Source organism: Hyalella azteca, unplaced genomic scaffold, assembly GCF_000764305.2.
Source record: "Hyalella azteca isolate HAZT.00-mixed unplaced genomic scaffold, Hazt_2.0.2 contig5344, whole genome shotgun sequence".
In the NCBI taxonomy this organism is placed as follows: Eukaryota; Metazoa; Arthropoda; class Malacostraca; order Amphipoda; family Hyalellidae; genus Hyalella; species Hyalella azteca.
Window position 1 is genome coordinate 246,258 of NW_025935538.1, and position 21,578 is coordinate 267,835.

At 38.7% G+C, this 21,578-nt stretch overlaps 2 protein-coding genes across 4 annotated transcripts in view; both read left to right on the top strand.

Moving 5' to 3' along the window:
• Positions 1-14,567, top strand: part of LOC108671736 (poly(A) polymerase type 3) — a 35,426-nt gene extending 20,859 nt beyond the window's left edge. Inside the window, exons 8-13 of one of the 3 annotated variants that reach the window (XM_018159307.2) lie at positions 177-448; positions 812-1,041; positions 1,311-1,415; positions 2,614-2,760; positions 3,137-3,207; positions 6,156-6,220. In XM_018159307.2, the coding sequence (XP_018014796.1) occupies positions 177-448; positions 812-1,041; positions 1,311-1,415; positions 2,614-2,760; positions 3,137-3,160 (778 nt within the window). In that variant the 3' untranslated portion in view covers positions 3,161-3,207; positions 6,156-6,220. Of the gene's footprint in view, positions 1-176; positions 449-811; positions 1,042-1,310; positions 1,416-2,613; positions 2,761-3,136; positions 3,208-4,523; positions 6,129-6,155; positions 10,623-10,959 lie in introns of those variants that run through there. The other 2 variants (XM_047880377.1, XM_018159305.2) reach the window with 2 other exon arrangements.
• Positions 14,568-18,614: 4,047 nt separating this feature from the next.
• Positions 18,615-21,089, top strand: LOC108671735 (pro-resilin). The gene is made up of 4 exons (XM_018159304.2): positions 18,615-18,702; positions 19,395-19,472; positions 20,538-20,719; positions 20,904-21,089. Exons 1-4 carry the CDS (start codon positions 18,688-18,690, stop codon positions 20,962-20,964), a joined length of 336 nt encoding a protein of 111 aa, XP_018014793.1. The 5' UTR covers positions 18,615-18,687; the 3' UTR covers positions 20,965-21,089.
• Positions 21,090-21,578: the final 489 nt, after the last annotated feature.

A 21,578-nucleotide genomic window follows, 5' to 3' on the forward strand; every position in this document is an offset into this window, starting at 1 on the left:
GTGAATAAAACACAAACCAGCCGCTGCTAATAAATGATCTTGCCAATTTATTAAAATGGGTAATATTGAAACTAGTTACATTGATCATTGATTTTGTTATAGCTACATATGCGTGCTTGTCTCTGATCAGGCAGAGAATTTAAGTTCCGAAAGTTAATTTAAAATTTGTTTGTCAGACACTACTTGGTGACGATAGCGTGTGCTCGCACCCCAGAAGATCACCTTGAGTGGTACGGTCTTGTCGAGTCCAAAATTCGTCACCTCATCTCGAGTTTAGAGCACAACCCTTCGATCAGCACCGTGCACATCAACCCAGCTGGTCTCACGTCCATTGATGAGGAGTATCACAATAAACCACACACCGTATGGTTCTTAGGAGTCGACTTCAATAAGCAACACAATGCCAACATAGACCTTACAAGCGATATCAACAAATTCGTCGAAGTGGGTAAGTCATTTTTATTGAAATATTCATTGGCTGAGTAGGCTTTGAACAAAAGATTGGACTAAAGGATTAGAACAAAGATTAGATTCAGATTAGACTTTCCAACAACTAACCACAAAAATTTGTTATTTCTAAGAACGTTGTCAGTGCTGTATTTCTCACTTGTTTATTCTTAGTTTTCTAAGTGATGTTTCTTCTTTACATGATATGTTGTTAAGCAATGTTTTATTCTTCAATTCACCGAGAAGCTGCTAATTATAAGCAGCCACTAAATTATTATTACAGGAGTTCCAATCTTAATATGTTTATCCTCTAAATTTGCGCAATTACTGTCCTTAAGAAAGCTATTTTCCCTTGCACATGCAGTATACAAGCACAGCACGGCAAGCAAAGCGTACAAGGATGGTATGGAGGTGAACTGCAAGTATGTTAAGCGGAAACAGCTCACAAATTATCTCTCGGCCGAGACTCTAGAGAAATACAAGAGTAAATATCCTCTCAATTCCTCAAGTTCAACTTCCAACAATAACTCAACAGCTTCTTTTGACAATTCCTCTAACAACATCAGCACTGAAGAGCCATCATCTTCTGACCAGGTGACAGGGAAATTGATACTTCTGTGTTGCTGTTTTATTTTTTATTTTTTGATGAAAGATAAAGATTGGCCTCATTCGAGTTTGAAATTTCAGTACATTATCTTGAAAAAAAAAAAATTGTTACATTCTTTAAAAAAATTATAGTTGCTCTGGGTAATCATATTTTCATGACATTTAATCACCGGTTTAGAACACTTAAGAAATTTTAAGTTAGTTCATGTAAAAGAAATAAATTTGTACCCACATACTCATTAGAAGTATTGTTGTAGGTGGTGGAAGGCGTTACTGGTGGGAAGCGCAAGAGCACAAGCGGCGAGATCCCCGCCCACGAAGCTGAAGCCGCTTCTGTCAACTCTAAGCGGATCAAAACAAAGGTAAGATATCGCCTCATTTCCCCCGCGACCAGCGACTAGCCTTTTACGGCATTCATGATACGAACTGCATGATATTTTGTGGGAGCAATGTATAATACTGTGTATTTAATACAGTACATGATTCATTAGTTCACTCAGTGTGTGGACCAGTTGCTTATTTACATCCAAATATATCCGGCTGTCAAAAATAGGTGCTTCTACTGGTGTTCAGTGATGAATGGCGACTTTTCTCGAACGTAGGGCTGTAATGTGGCACTCCATGCGATCTTCTTATTTTAACTCACTATGACATTATCTGTGTTGGGAATACTTGGTAGGGATATTGAAGTAAAATCATTCTTTCTATTTTGGTGCTCGCTATGGTCGTAGTTGTCTAGCCCTCATGGTATGAACGCGCGCAAATTAATTTAAAATTAATTTTCGCCTTGAGCAAATGCTCTTATGTGCATCATCTCTTGATTAAATTTGGGTATGTGCATCTCTTTGGTGGTATTTACTGCAGGTTATTTGATCTCAAGGGACCAACGCTAACGAGTGCATTCCAACTCAACTGCTATTTTTCATCTTTCTTGTGTGGTGTAAATCTAGATTGTTGTGGGGGGCTAACAATTTTTTTTCTTCTAAAAATTTGTTTTTATTTTGAAAAATATATTATAGTATCTAAATTATCTAAAAAATTGTATTTTGCGTGTAAGATAGTGGTTCCCAACCTGTGATTTGCGGCAGATTTTCAAATTATGGACTATAAACAATTGATGTTTAATGAGATATTTATAACTTACCAAACGTTTTCTGCCTAATTTAAGGTAATCTGGCAGCATTATAAAACCGTTACCACTTGCCACACGTTTAGTCCCAGTAACACACCTTTAAATTAATACGGTGTACATACACCTCGAGTGTTAATTATCGCCACATTTAGTAAGCTACGTAGAATGTAACTATTGGTAATAAATATTTTGCTAATATCTAATTATAGTGGTACGAGGCGACGGGGCCTAAAAGTAAGCTAAAAATGGCTGGGAACCATTGCTGTAAAGATTTATACCTACTTTACAACAAGCACAAGTTAATGTGGGAGCTCTATTAATCTAACAATCGATCATTTCATCGAAAAGAATTCATATTCGTTTCATTGCTTTGTGCAATGATATTACGAGATCACGGAATCTTGTAATGTTATCGCCGCGCCACACAGCATTTAGACTCTCCTGACGGCGTGAACGGCGACAGTAACGGCGACAGCAGGTCTTGTGAGGCGACCAGCAGCTCGGCTAGCAAGCCTCCTGCTCTTTCTTCTGCTGTTCCTGCTTCTGCGCTTGTCTCTACAGTTCCCTCTACGCAGGTCAGTGTCTAGTTCTGTCTAAATCAAATAGAAACTTATACAAATTGTATATTTTAATAAATTTAGTCTCATTCAAACTAAGCTCTTGATCGTTTGATTTCTGATTTCTTGTCACGCTTGTCTTTGCCAAATGTAGTTATTTTTCATGATTCGAATAAGTAATGTATATTGGGTCTATTCATTTGTGCATATATAAGTATATGCTGCCCATTTTCTATCAAAGTGATTGCTGCCTTCAAAACATAATAACTATAACTCAACCAGCGTTGGTATACTCGGTTGGTGTAATAATTGATGATAATATATTTTATATACTTGATTATATTTGATGTTTTGTGCCGAGACAAAGCTGCTCACGGTTTCTTGTGCATTGCAGCAACCCTTACCTCTGTCCAGCTGAGACTCGGCTGTGCCTTCATTACCTTCTCCCAGCCCGAAACATCCGTAGTAAGTTGGGGTCACTAACTCGTAGTGTAACTACTTCATCTCGTTCATTGTCCTGTATTTTAACACAAAAACATTCGTTAAAAACTTCCTATTAGGCTTCTACTTAAGACCGCTCATCGGATTTAAGTAGAAATTCGAGGGGGATTTATCTGTAAACTAATTTTAATTTTGCACTAATGACTATTTTGTTCTGGGTAGATACTAGTCTCTAGTTATTTTTCAGTACTTTTATTGATCTTTCTGTGGTGTTTTTGAGTTAGTTTTACTATTTAGCTGTATTGTAATGGGAAACTAACTCTTCGAAATCATTTGATTGTATTGCTTTTATTCAGGATTTGTTCTGCTCTGATGGCTCACAATATGTATGCAGTTAAAGTGTAATCCCATGCATAGTTCCTATGGAACGTTTTGATTTTGCATGCTAACCTGAGCAATGTGTTGATACGCCGTGCTGCTTTCTAGAGATTATTATTTTGTTCAATTTCAATCAGGCTTGAGGTAAAGAATCTTATAATATCAGAAAATATATTTCAAGTTTCATCATTTTATGGTAAGTTTTCAATCCCGCATGTTTTATGCCTTTTTGTTCATTCGTGAAATTGTGTCTCGAGCGCCTTAGACACACAATTGTTGGGCATTTCATGACAAAGAAAATAGCCTTCCTCACATTAATTAGGTATTTCAATACTTCAAAATATCTTACATTCCTTTCCAATAATTTATACGTAATTTTGTTATAAGCAAGAAGTGACATCGTTACAAGTTTTGGTTAGGAATCTGTACTTCAAGATCTAAAGTATTTACTATTGCTTACTGCATTTGTCCCCTAAAGTTTTTGCTGTTGTTTTTTCGTAATATTTGTAAATATGAAACCAAGAAATTATTAAAGGTACTGATTGTCGTCAAATTCTGCAAGTTGCGTTTAATTGACATGTTTATTACAGATTTAGGCTCGCAAATGTGTCGTGTGGTTCGATTATGCAATGTATTCTTTACTTCAGTTATAGTTGTAATACTCGAGTCGTCAGGTCCAATATTGTCACTACGTCCACATGCGTTGAATGACGCTTACCTTCAATTCGATTATTAATTATTATTCATAGAACATCAGCATCTAAATTGAACGAGTCATTCTGTCATTCAATTAACTTCGTTGTTAAGAGAATGCAAACTTTTTGGTACTACTCAAAGATTACTCGTACAATGTTTCTGTAACCCTAAATCCTGTTTGATCATTTTGCTCACCACCATTTCGATTATTTTTGCCTAAGTGATTTTGATATTGTCATGCGACTCAAAATTTGTTTTCGACTTAGGGTCTTTGGGATTTATTATCTTCTGAAGCGGCGCTCTGAGCGACTGAGCCTGCACGACGAATGCAGGCGTTCTGCTGGCCGTGATCCTGGTCTTTCCGTGTCGAGTTTTGGGAAGACAATTGCGTTTCACGAACGTTACGTTAACATCAACGGAACTCTTTACCTTCCTACCCTCGCGCTGCATTGCGGTCCGTGCTTCTGTGTACCATCTTGTGAAACTCATCTCGATTTACTTCATTCCAATTGAAATGAAATTCTTCCACTTGAAATTAAATTTACTTCATTCCAATGAAACTTCATTCCAATTACAGTTTTGTGGCACTGAACAACAGCCCAGCCGTGTTTGATGGCTGAACCTAGGACTGTGAGCTGTTTTTATTTTTTTTTTACTAATTGCTTTTGCTCATCTAATTTCTTTCCTTTAGTTTGTATTTAAATGGAAATTTCAATCTTTCCTCATTTCAAAACTTACAAGATGATATGTTTTTAGTTGATCTTGGGTTCCTAGTATTTAGGGAATCGGAAACCAGAGCTGAGGTTCATCTCATATTTATTTCATTTTAATTCTGAAAATATTTCTCTTCTTCATGATCAATTCACCGCACCGAACGGTACTTCATTCTCCATTATTCCAGCCGTTGATTTAGATCATATTCCTCACTATTAGAATTAGTAAGCTTCAAAGATCCACAGTACAATTGTTTATAAACATGCACTCTCTTGACTGTAGCCGCATCATACGTGCACAAACTGAAGCAATAGAGTTAGAGAATCATGCTTGTGAATCTTTTCTATTATGTCCAGCAAGCGATAATTGATCTAAGAGTGCGGTACCCTATGAGACGCGTTATTTACTAGTGTTCTTATTGACGAATCTGTAAATGACATGCACAAGTAGTTTTAAATACGTTTTCAGTATTTTCGGGTGATTATAACCCCAATTTTTTTACATATGTTGTTTTCCGAGTGTTCAATTTTTCGCTACGTGTTAGTGTATTGCCCTTCTTCTGTTCTGAAATGTGATGCGTTAGACATTTTTCGTGAACCTCAGGTTTCTCGCTGAAGTCTCATTTCTGGTGTCAGTGACGAGATCTATACGAGTGTTGAACGTGCGTAGATGTTGTCGCGTTACAACAAATAATACATCGCCATTTTGCATTGTTGCTTTCACGCTTGACTTTACTCTTAAATTGAGTACCATTATTCCACGAGCTTTTCTTGCGCCTTCGCTAAAGAGTCTTGCATTTCGTTAGAAGTTGGGTTATCTTTTCATATTTTTTAATTCAAACTTGATGCGTTTTCTTTATCGAATGCACAGGCTTTCGTTTATACAGATACATTGATGTGAATCGTTCACTTACCAAGGTTAGTGTCCAACAATAGAATATGAATTCTACCTGCTGAGCAGCCTGTAATCTTGTTGTTCTCTCACCTTCTTATCTCTTCGAATATTTTGTCAACTTTTTGTTGAGCAAAAACAATGCACTGTACGAGGACAAATTACTCAGGAATGTTCACTAAAATCTTTAGGAATGTTTCTACCAGTAAAGATTTATTCATGCTGCTTGTACGCTGTTCTTGTATAATTAAATTGACTGCATATTCTGACGCTGTTTTCTTTTATCCTTGCAGCAACAGTTCACACTGATCATCAAGAGTAGCAGCAGCAACCGATTTGGCAGTAATGGGAGCGAGAACCATCGTAACAGACGGGCTAATCAAAACATCTCCACATCCGTAAACCATGTAACATCATCGCTTAGTTCCAGTTCACATCACGGCGCAGTTGATTATTGTAGAGGGTGGCCAAAACTGCCACCAGTTTCACACGATCTCAATTCTAGGCAACACAATCGTAGCAGCAAGCACGGCCTCAACGCAAGTCGGCGATCACGTTTCGGCGCCAACAAGTCCAAAGAGTCGGAGGAGTTGGCTCTTGAGTTCCAGAATCGGGATAAATCCCATGCACGTGCTAGTTCAAACCAAAACATTAAAGGCAGAAGTGACAAAAATAATTACTGTTATAAGAATTCTGATAATAACTATGCCAACGAAAGGAAATCCGGAAATGGTAGGAGTGAAAACCCAAACATGAATGAAATCACATCCAGTCAAAGCATCGATTACCCTGAGAACTCGGAACAGTGTTCTAATCTCGATGAAAAATTGCAAGGAAAAGTTCTTCAGAACAGTAATAATGGATCGAATATGAGTGCCATGACACATACCAGTGGTATGGAGTTTGTAGACCATGAGGCCTTGTACCGACAAACTGAGGGCAGAATAGATTCATGCGACCCCAGGCGGGGCGAGCAGCAGCAGGAAACGGAAGCAAGAACTTTAATTAATGGCAACACACGAAGCCTGCCCGACCAAACTCTGGCTGGTATGACAGAACCGAAAGTCGGTGTTGCTGCTGGCACTGAGATTGATTTTCATGTTCTGGCCGCTTATTGTGGCATGGTTCAAAACTCCATGCTGCAACATCAGTTTCAACAACAGTATCAAAACCAAATGCAGCATCCGCATTATTCTAATCAAATGCTTCTGAATCACGAGCGTGATCACTTGGAACATCTTTTCAACCTTGAACTACAACACAACCAGCAGCAACAGCATATGAAGGAGCAGCAGAGAGCGCAAGAGCGCTTCATGTACGGTCCAGAACCCTTTGATTTGCATCGCCAACAAAATTATGGACAATCGTATCAACGTCAACACCACGACGAACACAACTTTATGTTCATGCGAGACTCTGAACTCGGGTACCAGTCTCGGGAGCAGGTCACTGATCCTCTTTACCTCAGTCGCAGTCACCAGCAACAGATCAACCAGAATAGATGTAGCATGGAAGCTGTTGCGTTGAAGTTATCCAACGCTTATCCAAATGGCTTCACAAAACGCGATGCAGCAGATTGTGCTGCTGACACCGCGACCTCCAGTGGAAAGAAAACAGCTAGTGTTTCGAATAATTGTAATAATAATGATAAGGATAATAATAAAAAAGTATCTGCGGTCCACTCAGGCAAGTTGCACAGAAGAAAAAGTTCTAATCCTGATGTTTCAGCAATCCCGGCAAGTGCCAGTCTCAGTAGGAGTTCAAAACCTCAAAATCATGGCACAAGTGCTAATCAGAAATGCAATCTTAAAGTCAGTAAAATTGCTAAGTCTGGGAACGAACAAGATAATTTCGAAACAGAAAAGCGTCAAAAAGTTGTCGAGTCTTCTCAGTTGACAGTATTAAATGAAAATTGTGCTCCCAAACAGAATGAACCTCTCTCATGTTCCCATCCTTCTCTAGATGTAATGATAGAGAAACTGGAAATTTCGTCAGATGCAGGGTCAAGTTTACAAAATAATTATTCCCCAATTATGGATGATCCTACCGGTAAGGCACTGCCGAATCTTGATGCTGGTGAACGCTTGCCTCGTTCTGCAGCTTGCGGTTCATCTGAAAAAATACCCGAGACCGTGGCTAATGTCCAGCGGAGAAATAGCATTGAAGTGTTTGAAGATGTCCCTGATCCCACTATCCAGCCCACGGTTGATTGTAACAATAACAGTCCATCGACGATGAACAAAGTAATTGCGAGTTCAAGCAACAGCAGCCGCAAGTCGATGTTAAAGGATTTGCTCTCTTTCAAGTTCACGCTAGTATCAGCCGCGGTGCCAGCTAAGGATGCTTCATGTTGTCAGGGTAGTGGCACGAGCGCGAGTTCCTCAAAACCCTCAGAGGGTTTACGATCTGCTGTGTCAAAAGAGGAAGTTTCTCCCAGCCCTGGCCCTGACGGAGAAGTTTCGGGTAAGGAATCAAAGTCGAACGCTAACGCCGTAAAACATTCCACCAAATCCAAGGGCTGTTCTAAATCACCTCTGAAACGCATGTCCCGAAAAGCGTTATCTTGTGATCAAATGTCATCCCTGCAGGTCTGTGAACCTCATCTACAAGCATCGATGCCTTCATTGGAGAACGGGAGAGGAATTTCTAAAGTGAAGGAAGAATCTAAATTGCAAATGCGCAAAGAGCAAATTGCCAATAGTCGTGAGCAATTAAATTCTAAGACATCATCGACCTCAATTTCGTCCCCATGTGTGGCCAATGCAGGCTCCCCTCATGCTTCTCAGTTGCCGTCTCAGGGCTTACCGTCGACCACGTCTGTACCCAGAACTTCTTGCGATGCATTAATGTTTCATGGAGGTCATCAGTTGGACCAGAAAACTATAGATTCACTTGCGTTCGCCCATCATCTGAACCCTGGTATATTCCCTCAGAACATATTAACCGAATGTAATGGGTATCCCATCGCTTCACACCAATCCGTACACCCATTGATTAATAACCACCACGGTATTCCACCTGTGGCATCTAATCACTTCACGAAATCGCTGCTACAAATACAGTCTTCAAACGCTAATGCCATTCGGATGCCGGCATATCCGCTGCCAATTCCTGGGCATCCGAATTTTCACGCCCCTCAGGCAGCCTTCATGGCGGCACCTTTCCATCCGCTAGGCGTGCCTTCATTTCATCACTATACCGGGGAACCTTTATATCCTGTCCTACCTCCTTCACTTGCATATCCTGGTGCCTATCCTTGCCCTCTTCTACCTTCCCAGTACCCATCCTTACCTTTGTCGTCTGGATCGTTACTTCATCCTTCATTGATGAACAAGGCGCCTGGTAACGGGCGAATGATGGGAGATTTGTCGGCGTCAATCTCCAACCTTGTTATCGACTCTACTCGTAATCCTTATGACCGAAACAATAACAGTGATGCCTTGAGTGAAGCCAGCTCAAAGAAACAATCTGCCTGCGGTAAGCATAAGAAAAGTTCTAATCATGCGTCGTGTAAACACAAGAGTGCAGACAATAGAAGATGCAGGGATAGGAATCTTAGAGGGAGCGACAGCACTCAAAGTTCTTGCAGTTTGAAAGTCTCAGGCAAATCGATTAGAAATGAACCTCCTTCAAATAGTACCGCAGTTAAAACGGACGGAGAGAATTACAACACAGATAGCAGCAGTTCTAGGAGCATAAAAACGTTCACCGCTGGAAACGATATCAGACGTGAAATCACCCCGAATCAGCCTCAGTCGTGCTTGCATCCAGCAGCTCTGCAGGAAGACGGAAAAAGTTCGTCTCAAGTGCAAAAACCTAAGGACGTTTGCAGCAATAAAGGAGATTTTCTCGTTCCTTGCTCCTTCGTTATCCATAATTCTGAAGCCAACTCTACAATACCTCCTAGCAATATTATTGCAAACTCAGGGGCAGCGAAGAATTCTCTAGTGGTGAAATCACAGGCTGAAGATTCTTCTGTAGGTAATCTCAGTGTGCCGTTGAATCACGTCCCAGTTAGTCATGCCGTATTTAGGAACATGAATAGTGTTTGTGCTATAACGCCGCCCTCTTCGCCTCTCAAGAAAACTTCCTCTAGCCTTTCGCTATCATCTCACCATGAAAATGGACATGCATCTCTGGATATGGAAGAACTTGCCACGACCAAGCGCAAGAATTCTCGACACCATCATACGCATTCACAAAACATCAAGAATGAAAATAAACTTCCCTCCACGAATCCCGCTTCTAAATCACCCACGTATGTTCCGAAGTCCGAAGAACGTATCGCAAATCCTCAGGAGCTGGCGAACAGCATGCGTAGGAGTAGTCTCACTATTCATTCTACGAATCCTCAGCCACTGAAATTCAGTTGTAGTAACGCAGTTGAGCAAGGGACGAGTTCAGCTGAGCCCAGTATTCTATCATGCGAGTCGACTTCCACTTCGCTTCCCCCAATCACAGCTGAAAGCGCTATTCCTTCAGCTACCAAGCTCCCCGGTATTCTCATCCCTTCCTTACCTCCCTTTCGTGAAGCGTCGAAGAACGCTAAGAACTGCGACGAAATGCACACTGAAGAGAGTACTCCTCCTTTGCCTGTTTTGGACCGCCGGAAATGCACAGCCGTTATGCCCAGCACCAAACGAAGGAAGGACGGCAACTCTAATATGTGTAAGCAAGGCAGCAGCTACACCGAAGCTGCCATTGTAGGTGTTGCCAGTCGCCGCATGCACAAACCTCCGCAGCTCGTACTTGCGAGACAGGTGAGATGCCCACCTCTCGCGATCATGTTTTCCATTGTGCAATATTTCCCTCATAAACGACTTGAATATTAGCGAATTTATTATAAATTAGACTTATGGATTATTTCAATGAATGCACTGTTTGTATCTAATTTTGCAGAAATAGTTTCCAACGAATACACACGGTTTCATGTTAACTGCGACTTCCGATTTTTTCTTAGAGCTTTTTGAGTGATATCCTTTAAAGTTTATCTTATCATTTTTTACCTGTGGCTTTGTCAATTTTATTGTTATTAATTAAATGATTGTACTAAATTTGTATGTAAATATCATTTTAATAAAAGATATTGCTTTGCAGCGAATCTCGAGCATCGAATTACCGGATGTGATCACTCCAGACACGCCCAACGTTCCGACTTCTGTGCCGAAATTCCGCTTGATACTCAAGTGAGTTAATGCCATGGCAAACAAGATCATTATCGTAACACCGAGCAGCGCAAGCGAGTTCGTGCATGGCCGTGGCACACAAGATGTTATATCTTACACTTGTGCCTCTTCCTCCGGCATATATTCCATGTTTAGCTTGACACGACGTGCAAACAACTCCTGTGCAAGAATTATGTCCAATTGAGAAGATATGGAGTTATTCCCATGTTGCTTGTCGTCTACTTTGTGATGAAGAAAATCGCGATCGCTAGAAAAAAATAAATTCTAATGAATGTTCGAACTTTAACCGTAGAGAGTTCATTAAAAAGTTCCCATTTGTTTCCCGCATTATGACAGTAAAAGATACTCGTTTTATCTATAGAGCATCATAATTTCCCGAAAGATGAGGATTGTACTTAGTTCCACCTTGTTGTTCCTTCCTTCGTTAGCTTTTTTGCGTCGCCGCTGAAGTGCCGTGAGTGCAGTGTGTTGCATTTTGGCTCGACTCGTATAGCCAAACGTGTTTGTTTGACATTTTCCAACCAACCATTCATCAAAGGCTTATAAACAGTATTATGTATGCGTCTCGGCTCCAAATGTATTGTTTCTCGTTCAAATTTATCATGATTTCCGTCATTTTCAAGCTTGGCAAATTGAGTAAAAAATGAACAAGCATGCGTCGTGGTCCTGATGTTTGCCTCCAGGCTCATGTATGTGTCTGCTAGCGACATGGTTGCTATCAACACGAAGCTCGTCTGACTCGCCCTTTTTATTTGCTACAAATTACGTTTTTGTTTTTTCCTGCTTTGTCTGAAGTAAAAATTCTTCCTAGAAGATTAAACAGCTGCAATTCGTACGGCCACTTCTGTTGGATTAATATGGGGCCAAACGCAGCTGAGCGAACTCCGATATCCATTATCCTGGTATTCTCAATTCAATACTTACGGGATTGCTGAATGGCGTAAAGTTTAATGAAAGTTGATCATATATACTATTTGCGGTTCTCTTACCCAATTCTCATGTTTCGAATTTACAAATTTGTATGAGAATGGTTAGGGTTGTCACCGGAATGTTACTTATGATCGTAATTTGCTGGTAAAAACGGAATGTGTTTCGGGTCTAGGAATAGGTATTTTTACTATTTTTATGCCAAGTGTCCTATTTTAACTTTTTACTTATAAGTTTGAAGAGGGGCGAGTTTTTAAAGTTATTTTAGCTCCCACATGTTGGAAATTCAGTAATAATTCAATGCTACCTCTTGTATGGTGGTGAGATTTCTACCGTTTTTCGAGCAGAGGGGAAACTCTTTTAGTTCAGTACTGCCCGGTGCTAGTGGTGCATGGTTACATGGACATTAAAGAGTCGGTCAGCGCATGGCTTAGCTACCCTTTTTTTGGTACTTGAGTAACCCTATCTCGATGTGAAATATTTTATTGCTGAAATGTCTGGCTTGCCAATCGCGTGCATTTCTTGACCCTAATTTAAGTTTCATTGTATAAGTACCTATAAAAAATAAAAAAAATGTATAAAACTTAAAAATGACAAAAAAAATATCATGAAAAAAATGCAAAAAAAAAATTATTTTCCGAGGTAGCAGTGATAAGCTTCCTAAATCTTTCTCCCTATTATCATGCTTTGTAAATCCTGCTTTCATCTTTCTATGTGGTCGTGATCAAAGAAAGCCGCGGTTTTCTTTTCCGAAGAGTTTTTTGGTGATCTTGAAGTGCTCTTTTTTTAATTTGGCGGGTCACAAGCTATATTTGTTTTGCTTGATGGTGGCCTGAAGTGTGTGGAAGTTTTTACTGTATCTTTATTCCGAATGTGTGCAAATACTATTTTTTCAGTGTTTATTTTAGAGAGAATTTTGAGCAATGTAAATCGCCTTTCCAAAGCCTCATCTAATTTAAACGCCGTGGCTGTATTTACGATCGTATGAATTTCAACATTTTTTCATCGTGAAGTCTACAAAATGCTCTTTTTCCCTTGTATAAAAAGTTCCCTTATAGACACAGCTTCTTCGTTAGTTCTATCTTGCTCTTTGTCAATTTATTTCAACGCAAAGTGTCGTTCTTGTAGTGCTATTTTCGACGAACCAGAGCATACCTTGAGCGTTGTTAATATTCATCCGATCACTGTAATTTCATGATGAAATACATTTCTCTCATCATATTGCCTTATTGCTCAACGAAGACTGAAATATCAGCGAAGTTCTTCTTAACTTTTATTTGTTCGGTTATTGAAATGTAGCTTACTGAACGCTCTTCGGTGTCGTTGATCGTGGTATAAATTGGTGGCTCTCCATCACATTATAAGAATGACAATTAAAGCTATTATTGTATTCCTGGCATTTTTGAGTGGTCTGTTTCATTTTGTTCTCATTGATGTTTTTGCATATCTCTGCTCTGTCTTTGCTTGCTCATGTTTTTTGTCATGGAAGTTGTTTAGCTCATCAGTTTTCTTACACACGCACGTTCATCCGCTGATTTAACTCTAATTAATTGTGCGTATCATGACCGTTCACTCGAGAACCTCACACAAATTTTTTCTCGTGAGAATTACGGTTAAATATTTCATGGTAAAGTTTTAGTATTTTTTTCTATGGTGATATGTCATTGCGAACCCTGATGTCGCTGGCCGCGAGTAATTGCTGCCTGCTCCTCAGCCGAGATAATGTTGAGAAATGTTTTCAGGATGATTCATAGTGAATATGTACATAGCATGAGCTGCGTCTAGTGTACATAGATAACTTTGATACACATAATTCCCATAGAAATCCGTTCGACGGTCGGCCAATGTTTTAGGCTTCTTTGACTCCACTAGGATCCAGTTGCTATTTAGACCGTACAGTTGGTGTGGCCACAGAACGTAAAATTTGTCATGATGAGGCTTATTGATTTCGAAGGCGTATCGACTCGAATGATGTGATGTAAATTTTTCGAAATGATATATATTTTTATAAGATATTCAAGGCCCCCATTGTGTTTGTGAAAGATAGCTATTTTTTTGTAAAGGCGTGCGTCAATGTTGGATACTTTCGTATTCGAACTATATGGGTTTTAGAGTGCCACGTCCCTGGTATCAATTTCTATTTACCCGAGCGCTTGTAATGATATTGATATGCATGGTAAATCTTGGCAGATCGACATTGATTGCATCGTGGTTAGCGACGATCTTTTACTTGAACCGGTTCATAACATCTATTTCTCTTGTCGTGGTAGCTCGGTGCAAACAATGCTGAGTGAAGCATAGTGCTATCTATACTGGCTGAGTGAAGCTAAGTGCAAGATAGACTGGGGTAGGATTTTCATGGTTTGTCAGTATTTACCTCTTAGGAATTGAGCCGGGGTCGTTCGTTTTAGGTAAATGAGCCTAATGCTGATGTTTTCTAGATCGTGGTTTACCTATTAGCGATTACCTTTTCTTACCCCTATGTTCAGTGAGTCTCTTTATTAGCATTCTTGCATTTTGGTTAAGGAATTTTGCTCCGGGTCCTGTCAAATTTCATAAAATGTTCAGAAAAAATACAAAATCAAAATCTCATGTCGTATCTTTTACTTCCTTGAATATTCCTCGGTTTTGATTTACTTTAATTTTTGTAAAAAGTCTTTGCTTAGTGTTTTTTTAACACGTTTTTCTTAGCTTAGCTTCGCGTTTGTTTGTTTGTTTGTTGTTAATTGACAACGAAAATTAGCCCACTTATGATTGTTCTAGAGATTTGAAATTCGGCATGCAAGCTATTTTCGCCTAACAATTTCAGATACAATCATAAAAATTAGTAATTAGAGACCTAAATTAGTTTAATTGAGTAAAGTATATATATATAGTATATATATAGTATGACGTGCGGGCGCTCACGTTATAGACGAGCAGGCGCTGACGCTGCGTATCATCGATACGTACGTCAAGACATACTTATCAAGTCTTAATCGTTTTTCTTGTGGACTAAAAAGTAGAAAATAAAATACTTAAAAAAAAACTTTTTAAAAAAACACGTTTTTCTTGTGGACTAAAAAGTAGAAAATAAATTATGGTTCGCCCCAGAAAAAAACGTGGGTCGGGCTGTACGTTCACCATCAAATTTCCAAAATTTAAGTGTTGTGTGCTTTTCGCTTTAATCATAAATCTGCCCGACACACGTTTTTTTGGGGCGAACCATAATTTATTTTCTACTTTTTAGTCCACAAGAAAAACGTGTTTTTTTAATTTTTTTTTTTTTTGAAGTATTTTATTTACCGTTCAGGTTCATCCGATTGAATCTTCATTATATGAATGTGCGTCTCGATTGATCCACTTCGCCCTAATTTTCAAGTTGAAAGGCGAATTGCTACAGACCAAATTAGGGGCCCTTGCATTGAACACGTCAAGATCGCCTAGAAATCAACGCTCTGTAACTGATCAACGTTTACACATCGCTTGAACGCGGAGTTTACTTTACTTTGATTCGTTTCCTTCGTCTGCGACAAAATAATGTACTATGGTTGACTGTAGATCAGTGCTGGTTATTTAGTGAAATACGAAGATATTGCGGCGAGGAATAAAATTGTGCGTGATCTACATGTTGATTTTTTGAACTCGGAACTCACCTTGTCTTTCTCCTATTTTTAACACGTTTTTCTTAGCTTAGCTTCGCGTTTGTTTGTTTGTTTGTTTGTTTGTTTGTTTGTTGTTAAAATTGACAACGAAAATTAGTCCACAAGAATTTAGAATTTAGTCCACAAGAAAAACGACTAAGACTTGATTAAGTATGACTTGACGTACGTATCGATGATACGCAGCGTTAGCGCCTGCTCGTCTATAACGTCAGCGCCCGCACGTCATACTATTTACATATACTATATATATACTTTACTCAATTAAACTAATTTTGGTCTCTAATTGCTAGTTTTTATGATTGTATCTGAAATTGTTAGGCGAAAATAGCCTGCATGCCGAATTTCAGATCTCGAGAGCAATCAGAAGTGGGCTAATTTTCGTTGTCAATGTTAACAACAAACAAACAAACAAACGCGAAGCTAAGCTAAGAATAAAATACTTAAAAAACTTTTTAAAAAAACACGTTTTTCTTTTGGACTAAAAAGTAGAAAATAAATTATGCCTCGCCCCAAAAAACGTGTGTCGGGCAAATTTATGATTAAAGTGAAAAGCACACAACAAACGAATTTTGGGAATTTGATGGTGAAGGTACAGCCTGACCCACGTTTTTTGGGGCGAGCCATAATTTATTTTCTACTTTTTAGTCCAAAAGAAAAACGTGTTTTTTTAAAAAGTTTTTTAAGTATTTTATTTTCTCCTTTGTAGTCCGTTGCTACACATGAAAAACGTGGTTTTTAAAAAGTTCGATGAGTATTGATGATACGCAGCGTCAGCGCATGCTCGTCTATAACGTCAGCGCCCGCACGTCATACTATATATATATACAGTATACTATATAAATATACTTTACTCAATTAAGCTAATTTAGGTCTCTAATTGCTAGTTTTTATGATTGTATCTGAAATTGTTAGGCGAAAATAGCCTGCATGCCGAATTTCAGATCTCTAGAGCAATCAGAAGTGGGCTAATTTTCGTTGTCAATGTTAACAACAAACAAACAAACAAATAAACAAACAAACGCGAAGCTAAGCTAAGAAAAACGTTTTAAAAAAACGTGTTAAAATACTTTAAAAAAAACTTTAAAAAAAAAACACGTTTTTCTTGTGGACTAAAAAGTAGAAAATAAATTATGGTTCGCCCCAAAAAACGTGTGTCGGGCAGATTTATGATTAAAGCGAAAAGCACACAACACACGAATTTTGGAAATTTGATGGTGAACGTACAGCCCGACCTACGTTTTTTGGGGCGAACCATAATTTATTACAAGGACGACTTAGGTTTCGTATTCTACTTGCTACAAAATGTAGAACAAATATATCACGTCCATAGCTGTCGTAGTGTTCGAGTCTTTACCACAGTTTAACCAAATTGATTTCAGGAATTCGTAAGATTGTGAAGATAATTACGTATTCTACTTTACGAAATGTCACTTAAGCAGTGGTATGTCGGATACCTGTTCATCATGTAAAAACATCACCCAGCAGCTGTAGTAAACTGAAGAAAGCCTAACACTATCCAACCCTACAACTCATCCTGTCAAATAATTTTATACCTGACAATTTCTTAGTACACAAACTTTATATTTGCCAGAAAACCTTTTACAAACAAGCTGGTTTTTACTTTTGTTGAACTGTAACAACGCGCGTTCCAAAGTAAAATCTTGTCCGAAGTTAGCGGGTAATTGTTTTGTCGCAGAAATCTATTTGCAAAAGGTTAACTACCATTGGAGTATCATTGAGTTTTGAACCAAATGACCGAGAACCACGACTTTTCCTTAACATAGTTAACCTTCATTAGCGCTAACGAGTTGAAGGCTTGAGGCCCCCCATTTCCTCACCCCGACGAATGGGGCGACCTTGAGGACTTTTATTTGACTCGCTAGCCATGCATAAGGTTTGTTTTAGAGAAAACCGAGATACTAGGAGAAGCAGACTTATGAATTTATGATGTCGACCGCGTCCACAAAGTTCGTGCGATTAATGCTACTTTGTGATAACAAAAAATATAACTCAGTACTCACGGCAGTGAGTGACAGAAAGCGCATTTTTCGTGCATAAATCAGTTTTCATTGCGATTAGTACAGTGCATTAGAGCTAGAGATGTCGTATCTTTGATACAGGTATGCCCGCTTCTTAAAATCGAAGAAAACGTGAAGTCACGGACGGACAGACAGACGGACATGGCGAGCACAATAGTGCATTTTTTCTATAAAGAGAAAATGCGCTAAAAACAGATCCTCGAGATGTTTCAGACCTCATTATAACCTTGGTGATTACACTGAGAGAAATGATCGCGAGTTTTCCAAATAACGACGCTTTAGTTGCTCTTGTGTGGGTCATTTTATCCCAATGAAGCTAATCAACGCCATGTCCGCTCTATACTCGTTTGGTAAGTAAGAAAGTGTCGCTTTATGGAAAATGACCCATTTCTTTTTCTGGGTGTACGCTCCACTGCATAGTGATTATAATTGGTCACGTTTCGTACGAAAGCGATTCGAATTAAGAGGCCCTTAACATTAGGGACCATTCAGTCATTCGTCCTAGTATGGAGTGTCGAAGACAGTCTTTGAGACACTCCTGTTGTAAAAATGTTATTACCACTCGCCAACGTCTGTTGAAGTTGTTTGCTGAAGGACAGTCATAACGGTTGTGAGCAAAAGATGATTTGTTGGCCTAACGATTTCTTGAGTGTCGGGCGAAGCTCAATTAACAGACGCAAAGCAAGGCCAATGGATCCTAATCTATATTTTTAATTATATTTAGGTTAAAACTAATGAACTAGTGAAACGCCGGACCAACGAACGTTACTTATGCTTGAACTGCACCCTCACATTTATTCTATTATATTTTACCGGAGGCAGTGAAGTCCAGCGCTTACCATGAATATATTGAGTGCAAAGCAACTTACGATGGAAAATAATTCAAACGACCGTGAGAGGAGGAGCCTCGTCAGCATAAATAATGTTGGTCTTTCTTACTGACCTGCATACGACTTCTGAACGTCACAGCACAAACATCTCATCGTAGTATTCGAACGAAAATTTCTACGACTTCTTGCGTTTTACGAAATGTTGCCCAATAAGGTGAGGGTTAAATTAAAATTTACTTCAGTCTACTGTCCAGTTGATATTATTTGCTGATCAGTAACCTAAGCCAGATAATTGACTTTAAATAGCCAAATCGTTAAATGATTTCGAAACAGATAGCTAGGCCCGATGGCTAGGGTAGTTACTTAGATCGCTCTTTATCTCACAAAAATAATTTCAGCTTGTTCCGTTGAGCGTAAACACTCAATCGGCGCACTGAGATTTCTGACTGATTTTGCATTCTGATGAAATTAACTCGATCTGTTCGTTGCGATATGTTCATGAGCTTAAAATAGAAGACAGCCAACATGTTTTGTGTCATGAGGTTTTCTAGCGTAGATAATTGAAAATCTGTGAAAAATTCTAGATTTATTCATTATCACAAAATTGTACCCCAAAGTGAAATAATAACAAAACTTCATGATTAGTTCTGTCTTTTAAAACTTTGATCAATATTAATAGATACTTTATTTAGTTCATCATTTGGTTTACAAAAATTGTCCATGTGTTGTACGTGTTTCTCATCACACTTATTACTTCAGTAAGATGGTGTTTATTTTCTTATTTTTAACGCTCCCAGTTGTAATAATTTGCCGGCAAATTAATATGTCAAAATTTGTGTTGTTTCTATATTAAACTTGAATTGAATAACATCATTGGCTGCTTTACTTAATTTCATGGCACGACAGATTTGCGCATACATACTCGTGGCGGTCTCAGATGGACTGAGCTACGCTGCACCCGACGGCTCCTTGGCTTATCACGAGGTTAGTGCAATCCTTGTTAAACTTATGCTAATAATACTGTTAAGACTAATAAGAATAATAATAAAATAATCATAGTTTAATGACCTTTTTGATGCAAATCATAGGAGCAAACATGACGCACCTCTAACGTTTTTAATAACTCTCTCTTGAATAATTAGATCTCGTATTGCAAGAATATTTATACCTCATAGGCATTCGCATAGGTAGAGTTACAATCATGGCTCAAACGTGGGTTAGCATTCATTATTAACTTCATAGAATGTTTGTCAATGAGTTAGTTTGTAAAAATAAAATAAAAGTACAAACACGATTTCTATGGCAGTTCTTTTGCGTCGTTAATGCACTTTGTTGGACAGTTCTAAGGCAGATTAGATTTTGTTACAAAATATTTGGTATTTGATTTTTTCGTTAAATTGTTGGCCACTGGGTAGTGGCACAGAAGTGCTTTTCATCTGCGATAAAAATTAGACACATTTATGAGAATTTGTATGTTCAAGTTTTGAACATTGTGAAACTGAAAAAATTGTCATTTCACTCAATTTTGTTATAGTACAAGATTCTACGCAGAGCGCTAAATTTATAGCTTCTGCGGAATTTTTCATTAAACGATAGAAAAAATAAAGAATGTGAACTATTGACGTTGACGCTCCGTGTATGAACGCCTTCAAGAACAGACTAGAGTACTAGACGAAGCTATGCAGGAGCATATGTTCAGTCTTAAAATGCCTAGCAAATTACGGACCAGGCAATAAGTCCAGCAGCTATCTCAATCAATCGTCAGTTATGAAAAGATCGGGTTCCAAAGGCCAGATCCCTTGTGAATCAAGTCACGAAAAATTCAAGAATCGGCAACAGGCCATGGGCCTATTTCTTCAGTGCCGACACTTCTATTATATTCTATGAACAAGAATCGGCAACAGGCCATGGGCCTATTTCTTCAGTGCCGACACTTCTATTCTGAAAATTTTTATTGTGATACCCTAGCCTTTTTTTCATTTTAGTTAGGTAACATAATGTTAGATAAACTAACGTTTTAAATGTATTTTACAATTAGTATTTTCGCAGCCGAGACCCTACGACTTTGCGTACGTCGTAAAGGACGAACTCTCTGGCAACGACTTCGGCCACAGCGAGCAATCGGACGGCGCTGCCGTCAACGGCGAATACTATGTGCTGCTGCCAGACGGACGACGTCAGACCGTCACCTACACCGCTGACCACCACACGGGATACGTCGCTAATGTCCAGTTAGTAGAGAATACCGAATACGGTACCTTCTTTCTAACATATCCCGAACACTCTTCGAGAAGCGTTTGCTTTGTACTGTAGTTTGTCTAAAAACGCAGTGTGGTGACTAACTTTCAATCCAAAGCAATAGGGCCACAATCATATAAATAAGTACATATGTATTCATTGGTAATTTTTTTTCAGGTACGAAGGAGAAGCGCGCTTTGATGGACCGCGACAACAGCAATATCCTCTTCAGTATTGATGGAAGTTTCAGTGTTTCTTATTTACTTATGTGTACATAACTAATTTCGTTTCGAATTTATGAGCATGTGATTTCAAAACTTCTTTTGCTTTTTGTTTGATGTTTTAAGAACTTCAGAACATTAATTTTAATAATTATCCCAACAACTTAAATATCAAGAATTGCTTTGAAATAGCCTAATTGACAGCGGAAAATACAAATCACTTTACAACTCCACGAGTAACTTTCATAGTTATTAGTGCGTAAGATACTTTCTATCAGTAGCATTTTTCTTCGAATGAACAGAAAAATGCAGGAGAGTTAGGGAGAATAGTCTTCAATCCAAGACAGAGCTGTATTGAGTTAACCCTCTAACGACCTTATTTTCAATGGCACCACAAATTCCCTACAAGATCAGCGCTGTACTGGCAGCAAAGAGCAGAGTTGCACCACCAAAACAAAGCAGAGACGCGTATCGAACACGTTTAAAACAACTAGCGCCAATTCTTTATCATGAAAATAATATTACGGAACATATTTGAAAGGCGACCGTACGGTACACCTGGGCGTTAAAGGGTTGGAGAATAAATGATGAATCTCTGAGCATGTCTTACAGCTTTAGAAAAGTAATCAAA